The sequence below is a fragment of the Trichoderma harzianum genome (assembly GCF_003025095.1).
Source record: "Trichoderma harzianum CBS 226.95 unplaced genomic scaffold M431scaffold_6, whole genome shotgun sequence".
Lineage (NCBI taxonomy): Eukaryota > Fungi > Ascomycota > Sordariomycetes > Hypocreales > Hypocreaceae > Trichoderma > Trichoderma harzianum.
The window spans coordinates 221616-230003 of NW_020209254.1; the positions used below are offsets into that span (position 1 = coordinate 221616).

The 8388-nt window shown below is 51.0% G+C and overlaps 5 protein-coding genes across 5 annotated transcripts; 2 read left to right on the forward strand and 3 right to left on the reverse strand.

Moving 5' to 3' along the window:
* Positions 1-1121: 1121 nt before the first annotated feature.
* Positions 1122-1820, reverse strand: M431DRAFT_84546 (hypothetical protein; the record flags this gene model as incomplete). Its single annotated transcript, XM_024923442.1, has 3 exons — positions 1122-1285; positions 1352-1498; positions 1571-1820. 3 exons carry the CDS (start codon positions 1818-1820, stop codon positions 1122-1124), a joined length of 561 nt encoding a protein of 186 aa, XP_024774157.1.
* A 236-nt stretch (positions 1821-2056) lies between these two features.
* M431DRAFT_481712 (hypothetical protein) lies at positions 2057-2704 on the forward strand (the record flags this gene model as incomplete). Its single annotated transcript, XM_024915978.1, has 1 exon — positions 2057-2704. The coding sequence occupies one exon, from the start codon at positions 2057-2059 to the stop codon at positions 2702-2704; it is 648 nt and encodes a 215-aa protein (XP_024774158.1).
* Positions 2705-3656: 952 nt separating this feature from the next.
* Positions 3657-4101, reverse strand: M431DRAFT_421807 (hypothetical protein). Its single transcript, XM_024915026.1, has one exon. It carries the CDS (start codon positions 3983-3985, stop codon positions 3755-3757), a length of 231 nt encoding a protein of 76 aa, XP_024774159.1. The 5' UTR covers positions 3986-4101; the 3' UTR covers positions 3657-3754.
* Positions 4102-4218: 117 nt separating this feature from the next.
* On the forward strand, positions 4219-5385 carry M431DRAFT_85948 (hypothetical protein; the record flags this gene model as incomplete). Its single annotated transcript, XM_024923621.1, has 1 exon — positions 4219-5385. The coding sequence occupies one exon, from the start codon at positions 4219-4221 to the stop codon at positions 5383-5385; it is 1167 nt and encodes a 388-aa protein (XP_024774160.1).
* A 520-nt stretch (positions 5386-5905) lies between these two features.
* On the reverse strand, positions 5906-6982 carry M431DRAFT_481714 (hypothetical protein; the record flags this gene model as incomplete). Its single annotated transcript, XM_024915979.1, has 1 exon — positions 5906-6982. The coding sequence occupies one exon, from the start codon at positions 6980-6982 to the stop codon at positions 5906-5908; it is 1077 nt and encodes a 358-aa protein (XP_024774161.1).
* Between the last annotated feature and the right edge of the window lie 1406 nt (positions 6983-8388).

Here is an 8388-nt window from a genome sequence, read left to right on the forward strand (position 1 = left end):
TGAATGTAAGGGGGCGGCGCAACGGGGGACATTTCACGACTCAAGGAATGAAACAGACGAACGGCAAACCACGGCGTTGATAAGGCGAATGGCATGTTTTTTTTGTTATTATAGATCGGTATATTGTGTTCAGTGTTAAATAGGGCATGTGTGGATTAATCCATGCACTCAAGAATATAAAACCTCTTTGACTCAAGGAAATAAATTAAGATTAAACGAACGAGATGCACATCTCAGATATGCCCTCCGCTCCCAAAGAAACCACTCACCAACGAAAAATAGGGTACAACAAACAGTATATGGATAAAAAAGTTCTCCTACATTAAGTGTGTGTACATGACAAAAAAAAAAAAGCTCGACTAGCCATAGTATGATATTCCCTCCCTTTCTCACCTCTCTTCTCTTCCCTCTTCCATCCGCTCCAGAAACTTCCCCCTTATCCCGCAACCTTTTCTCCCACCAACTTTTTTCGCCCCATCTTGTGCTGCTACCCTCTCTCTTTCTCTTTCACTCTCGCAGGAAGAAGATGCAAGAAAAATAAGGAAGCACGGGGTATTTCAATGTTAACTAAAAAAAGCGTTTTGCGTTATAAGAGGAACAAAAAAAAATGCTAAGATATGCGCTTCAAAATAAGACGAAGCTGACGAGACAATTTTAAAAAAAAAGGAGAGAGAGATAAACAGTCTCTCGCACAAATAAAGTACCACGTTAGAAAAGCACAGACAGTTTTGTCCCTCCCGCAACAAGACATGGTATACAGCAGCAACGGTTCCATCACCTCTCTCTTCCTTCGATTTCCTCTTCTCCTTATACCTCTTCTCCGTCTTCAGATCCTATCAATCTCTATCCTCCTCCGGCAAAAAACAAAGATACAGCGACGGTAAAAGCGCGTCCAGTCGAAATAATCGGCCATCGTTCGAGGCCGTCAGATGAGACGAAAAGACGGCGCCGTCAGGACTGGGGTGCAAGTCCCGACACAAAAAATATTAATGGGTTGGGCGGGAGATCCGTAAGCGGGGACCAAGGGGGGGTTGTTTGTTTGTATGCATCATTGAAAAGATTTCCATTAAGCGTCGTAGTTTTTTTCGCGAAACCAAAAGGACAAAGGTGTATCATCGATTTTATTTCTTGACGGGGGCGGCAGGGGCCTTGACGTTGTTGGAGAGCCAGGCCAGACCCTCGAGGAGGCCTTCACCGGTTGTGGCACAGCTGGGCACGACATACCAGACCTTGTCCTTGAGCTTGGAGAGCTGGAGAGCCTCGGTGACTTCTTGGGGTGACATGGCTGTTGTGAACGTTAGCATTAAAGAAGTGTCATAAGAAGAACAAGAGAGAGAGAAGACTGGCGCACCTTCTTTGAGATCCTGCTTGTTGGCAAACACTAGGAGCAGGCTGTCCTTCATTTCTCGGTCGTTAATGATGCGATGTAATTCCTGTCGGGCCTCGTCCATACGGGCGCGGTCGGAAGAGTCAATGACGAAGATGAGACCTTGGGTACCTGGATTGGAAAAGGAACATTAGCGCTCAGTCAGCTGGAAAAGGAAGACGCCGTGAATTGTGCAGCCCATACCGCTGAAGTAGTGCCTCCACAGAGGACGGATCTTGTCCTGGCCACCGACATCCCAGACGTTGAACTTGACGTTCTTGTAGGTGACGGTCTCGACGTTGAAGCCAACGGTGGGGATGGTGGTGACGTCCTGGCCGAGCTTGAGCTTGTACAGGATTGTTGTTTTACCAGCGGCATCAAGACCCAGCATCAGCAGTCGCATCTCCTTGGATCCGAAGATCTTGCTCATAACCTTGGAAAGTTGGCCACCCATGATTGCGGTATCGGTTGTTATTTCTTGACGGTTCGATTTTGTTGGAGCGGTTCTTTAATTGTTTTGATGGCGGGAGAGGAAAAGGAGGTTGTTGTCGCGGGAGAAGATAAGTAAAAAGGAGGGAGGGGCTTGCAGCGTCGCAAAAAAAAAAAGGTCAGGTCGAATGAAACGGAATCTGGACGCAGGGAGGTTAGCAAAAGGGTCAGACAGACAGATTCAACGCAAACGCGTTTGCAATGCAATGCAGCCAAGCCTCATCTTATTTCCCCCACCTCATTCTCCTGCAGAAATCACAAAGAAAGAGACAGGAGCAGCAGAAAGAGAGACATGGAGACAGCGCATGGAGAGAAGCGCGAGAGGATCCAAATAATGGCAGCGTGTCAGCTCAGAAACCTACCAAAAACGTGACACTCGAGCTCCAGAAGCCGAGAAGAATGCGACCACTATTTATCCGATTGCAACAAAACGCAAAAGGGCCCAAAAACGTATCGTCGAAGAACGGAAGAAGGTTTGCGAGGGCGAAAACGCGCGCGAAAACCGAAAAGGAACGTGGACAGACGGGGATCGTGGGAAGAAGGAAGAAGAACGAAGCCCGCAAGAGTTGGACAAGTTTCGACAAAAGAGAATGGAGATGGAAGAAGGGAATGAGAAGAGAGAGAGAGAGAGAGAGAGCGGGGACAAGAGAAAAAGACGTCAAGGCGGCAGTGCGATGCCAAGGGCGATCCGAGAAAGAAAAAAGTCTAAGCGTTTCTCGTTGTGCTGTGCTGGCGATTTTGGGGCAAAGGAGGGACGAGGAAGAAGCAAATGCGATGCGACGCGCACGTGTGGATTTCGGGGCGGGTGTTGCTGCTGCAGGTCACAGGTACAGGTACAGGGACAGGTAGTGGTGCGGGTTCAGGTACAGGTACAAGAAACCTGGACTGAATCTACAGGACGACTACTGGGGGGAGGTTTAGCTTAGCACAGAGAGGTGTCCTCTTTTTCTCGCTAATAAATGGTTGATATACGAGTACCTGTACTGGACTGCAGCCGGCAGAGGGGCCTGCACAGGCAATCAAATCAATGTAAGTGCGCATTGAATGCATTTCAAGCACAGCGCATCCATTTCCCTCCAGCTGCTATCTACAGGGCATCCACTGCCTAACCCAGTAAAGTACAGGTACAGGCACAGGCTCATTATTAGCATTTCCCCCCGCCGCTAGGGGAATGGCCTGAATGACGGCAGTGGAGCTGGGCTGCAGCCAATTTTCAGGGGTAACCGCTTGATAATCTCCGCTCGTCGCTGTTTTGGACGGGCCATGGCAAAGTACCGGTACGAGCACAGCCAGCAAGATCAAATTGATGAATTTCTGGGGATCCAAATTCGTCAATGTCGGGCTAAAGGGGACGTTGGAGCTATTTATTAGGCCAAAACTCATTATGAGCATGAAGATGTGCGGGCATTGGCTAATATTAGCAGTAACATGGATTAGCACATCAGTCAAAATTAGCATTAGCATTGTCGCCAAGCTTTAAAGGTTAGCCTGTTCTGCCTGCAGTTGTCACGACAAATACTGGGCTGCATTAGCCTCGATTGGTACGTGCCGTCAAAACAGCTGCAGCTTATAAACAACATGGAATTAATTCAATACGAGGCCATGATACTCACGCAACTACACCGACTTGAAGCTTGTTTTTTTTCCCCAGTATATAGATTAAACAGAATTGAATTAGCAATTCAAATACAAAGAGATTATTAACCCAAACAAGTAAAAAATCCCACTTCAACCATTACAACACCAACACTCACTCAACCTACCCTACTACTCCAAACAAAGAACAACATTGAAAAGAGTTGACAACTCAATCCCACAGACTCCATCCAACCCCAGCTCAACCAACTCAAATGCAACTCAACTCAACCCAAATCAACCCCCCAAACACCCCCCACGTACCTACATACATATACGAGAACAACAGTCAACCTTCTTTTTAAACTCGGCGCAACTCCCATCACCTGCCCCATCCGGCAACTCGTCAGGTCCGATCTCACATAGAGTACAGTAGTGCCGAGCGGCAGCGGTCAATGGAGCCTTCTCGGACGCCGCCTTGCTGCAGATCAGCAAAGTCCAAAGCCCAAAGTAAGCATAACGGCCTTTTTGAAACATCTTGGCGGGCAAACCCATGCGCAAAAGAAGAAGGAAACTCGATCAGCCCGATGACGAAAAAGCTCACCAGTCCGGACAGGGCAGGTTATAAGCCTTCTTTGACAGCATGAATGAGTCGATACGAGATGAATCAGAGTACAATTTTTTCTCTTATAAAATCTGTGACTCGAGCTGTATCTATCCCATCGTTTCTCTTCTAAATTCATTCTCACTCTCTTACTTGCAATCTTGTAAAAGACAACATATCAACCATGAAGTTCTCATCCACCCTCTCCGCGGCTCTCGCCGCCTCTCCTGCCCTCGCAGCTCCCACCTCTTCAGCCGCCTCCTCCACCAAAGTCGTCTACGCCAACTCCGGCCACATCTACCTCGCCTCCTACGACGGCACCAAGTTCACCACCACCGTAAACTCCTCCTTCCGCAACACCGACCCCTCGTGGCTCGCCTACGTTGCCCCCAACTCCCTCTACGCCGTCAACGACATCGCCTCAAACACCTTCCTCTACAACATCGACGTCAACGGCAACGCCATCAAGCAGGTCACCAACAAGCAAGGCTCCGGCGGCGTCGTCCACCTCGAGGTCAACAAGGCAAACACCCGCATGCTCGGCGCCGGCTACGGCTCCGGCAAGATCGACGTCTGGAACATTGAGAACGGCGGCCTGACCCTCATCAAGTCCATCCAGTCCACGGGTCCCCTCGGCCCTAACCCGGACCGACAGGATGCTCCTCACCCTCACCAGACCGTCAACGACCCCACAGGCCGCTTCTTTGTAGCCAATGACCTCGGCACCGACTCTATTTTAGTCATTGACTCCCAAAACGACGCCTTCAACATCGTCAACCGTTTCCCCGTTGTGCCCGCCGGTGCCGGTCCGCGTCATGGCGTCTTCTTCCCATTTGGTGCCGCCCAGGCAACCCACTACTTCCTGCTCTGCGAGATGGGCAACGTCGTCATCGCCTACAAAGTCACCTACACCGACGATGGCAGGGGCATGACCTTTGAGACCATCCAAGTCCTCAACACCTTTGGTCCCAACACCGTGGCGCCCGCCGGTGCCGGCGCCGGCGAGCTTGTGCTCTCCCCCGATAACAAGGACCTGTACCTGTCAAACCGCCTGACCGGCCAAGCGACGGATAACATCGCCCACGTCAAGATTATCGACAATGGTGCCGGCAACCTGAGGCTCCTTTGGATCAACTCAGTCTCCTCAGGAGGCACTGGACCGAGAATGTTCAGCATCAGCAACGACGGCAGCTCGCTGTTCGTCACCAACCAAGATGGCGCTCTTGGTGTGACTGCCATCTCTCGAAAGGCAGACGACGGCTCGCTCGATACCAACTTCCACGGCACAATCAGCTCCGGTGCATTTGGCCAGAGCGGCCAGGGTCCTCAGTACATTAAGCAGATCCAGTAAAGGAGACGATTTGGACTTGAACTTGAGAGCCACTTGGCCTCATCCATAACCTTTTTCTTGTGTATATGCCAAGAAGGGAGAAGCACATAGTAGGCAGTGAAGTGTATATAGTCTCGAAAAAAACAAGTGAAGCATTCCTGCTACACGAGCATCTTTGGATTCATAATGGTTGCACAATAGACTAGAGAAACAAAGAAATAAAGAAGCAGACGCTGTAGTCCTGCTACCAAAACTCCACCCCTGTCCGTTCTAAACCATCCGTAAAGACCTAATTTTTGTTCTGTTCAAAGAAAACCCGAACACCGTACGGAGCGTTGCCGCTCTCTTGTCTGGATAAGTCAAGCAAAACACATAATCATACAAAGGCTTGCAGCCCAAAAAAACTCCACATCCTGGTATCAGACATGATAAATCATGAACTCTCAAGAAACGGGACATTAAAAGAAAAGAAAAAGAAAAAGAGCCCCCCCAGTTTGGAATTGCGGCTGAAACATCGATCAAAAGGTGGGCCGGACGGGACTTAGACTCGGTACTCAATGACATATCTTCGCTCCACCTGCTGTAGCGTCGTTGAATCGTTTTCGCCCTCAAACTTGAGATCAACCTTGCCCGTCGATGTCATGCTATGAACCTCGGCCTTGTAAAACGTCGTCGTCTGAGGATAAAGGGCGAGGACCACATGGCCGGCTTCGTAATCCTTGAGCGAGCTGGCCTGGCTTTCCGGGGTGATGGGAATCATGCTGCTGGCGCTAGAGCGGTACTCCTTTTGCTTGCTCTGATCGTCCGGCTCAATGTCGATAACCTTGTACCGCCGACTCTTGCCCTCCCCCAGCACCTGTGCCACCTCGCCCAGTATCCAGTCTGAAGTCTGTTCGCCATTGACAGCCTTGGGCTTGAATGCTACCTCGTCGCCCTTTGAGAAGAGAATCTTGGATTTGTTGGTCGAGCTCCCCGCAGCGCCGCTCGTAGACCCCGGGGGTTCGACACTATCCGCCTTGGGTGGAATGCTGTTTCTATCAATGGTGCTGCTCCGCTCACCATGCTTTCGAGACGAGCCCACCATGGGGCTGGGCACTGGGGAATCGCCTGGTTCGTTGAATTCGTAGAGAGAGGCGGCGGCAGCAGCAGCACTGTCGGTCCTGGTGGTGGATCTCTTAGATGGCCCGGTGGGTGGTGCTTCCGCCTGCTCCTTGGCCACGACAACTGCTCTTATCACTTTGAGACGCTCTATGAGGTTCTTGGCGGCGGTGATGTTGTCTTCGGATTTCTTGACGCCGGATCGGCATAGCTCCTCCATCTGCTTCATAGTGTCGGTGGGTACGCTGTCCGAGTCCATCGTGCCAGCCTGCTTGTCCATGTTGACCAGCTGGCCCAGGTTGTCGTTGTCGGAATTGATGCCGTTGATGAGGTCGTTGAACGAGGCTTTGGCCTCGTCCCATATCTGGACCTCCTCGCCGTGAGTTCCCCCATTGTTGCGGTTGGAGCCACGGCCGCTCCGATTTCGTTGCGACATGTCGCGGCGGCCCGGCTGGCTGTAGTAGGGGCCGAGGTCTTCGGCGAGGTTGCTGATTTCGCGCTGTTGTTTCCGATTAGCCATTGTGGTTGTTGACTCGTACGGTCGGGGCGGGTTCGCGAAAACCGCGCGGCCGCCGAGGGAGTCCACGACTGGCGAGAGAGACGGAGAGAGATGGAGAAGGACACGGTGGAAGAGGAAAGGAGAAGAGAGAAGAGGAGAGGGTGGAGGAGATGCAGATGCAGATGCAGAGGGGAATTGAGTGGATAAATTGTATGGATGAATGAATAAAACAACTGCAGTGCCAAAAAAGAAGTCTTGAGAGATGATGATTCGCGTGGAGAGAAACAGAAGAGCAGCTTGCTAGATGAGAGATGCAGTCAAATCAAATCAAATGCAATGCAAATGCAGGACGGGAACAGAGCAAAGCAAAGCAAAGCAAAGCAAAGCAAAGCAAAGCAGAACTGAACAGATCAAGCCAACTGGACTCGATATTAAGCAGCATAAGGCTAAGAGGAACAGGCACAGAAAGACTGGGGGTGCTGCGGACTTACTGGCTGTTTTGCTGTCCAAACCCTGCCCGAGTGGGTGCAGCTGCTGGCTGACTCGCCTGTTGCTCGCTAACCAGCGCTTCTGGCGTCCCGAAGCTGCGCTTTTGCAGTCGCGACGCGTGTCTCCGGCGGTCGGAGAGAAAGGCAGAGGCGAGGGGAAAGAATGAGAATGAGGGGAGAAGAGCCGAGAGAGCAGGGAAGCGCAGAGTCGTGCGGTCTTGCGTTTGTAAGAGATGCGAGAGGGAAGATTGAGAAACAACAAGGTCGGGCCGGGGCATAAGTTTCAACCCATTTTATGCGCTAGGCATGGCTCTGGAAGGGCTGGACGGGGAGCGACCTGGAGGATACCAACGGGCGCCCTGCTGATAGCTATGCGGTTGCGTGTACCTGCGCCGTACTCGATGTCGCGCGCAGCCTTACTGTAAGATTACAGTATGTCTTCTTTTTTGCCGGGGGGTGGGAACGAGGTTGTTGCAAGGTTTACGTTGAGACAAGGCGCGAACCTTGTTGAGCTCTGTGATTGACTGTGATTAGATGACGGCATCTCTTTGGTGGCAGCCTTCAATTCCACAGGCACCAACCATATGTCATTTTTCGGGCCATCTATGTCCCGCAAGCACTTAGCGGACAACGCCTGGGATACTACAAGCGCCTGCTGTGGGCGTGTGCGACAGCAGGTACCCAGCAGGTCGAGCTCTATGGATGCTGAAACTGTTGAGCGTTCCATGTTGCCTTATTAATCCAGCACTGTACCTGCTCTGTAGCACTTGGCCTTATCTTTACTTGTACCTTTCTTCCATTTGATGCCATTTGATGCCATTTGATCATTTAGTTCTGCCTCTCAGTGATGATTTGAAGGGCGAGTTCACTCAGCAGCAGCTTCCATGTCCCATTCTTCTCTCATAATTACAGTATACAACTATAGCTGGAATTAGATTA

What these genes read in the sequence shown, in the direction of transcription:
- M431DRAFT_421807 (XM_024915026.1), bottom strand. Translation starts at nt 3,985, where the DNA reads ATGGGTTTGCCCGCCAAGATGTTTCAAAAAGGCCGTTATGCTTACTTT.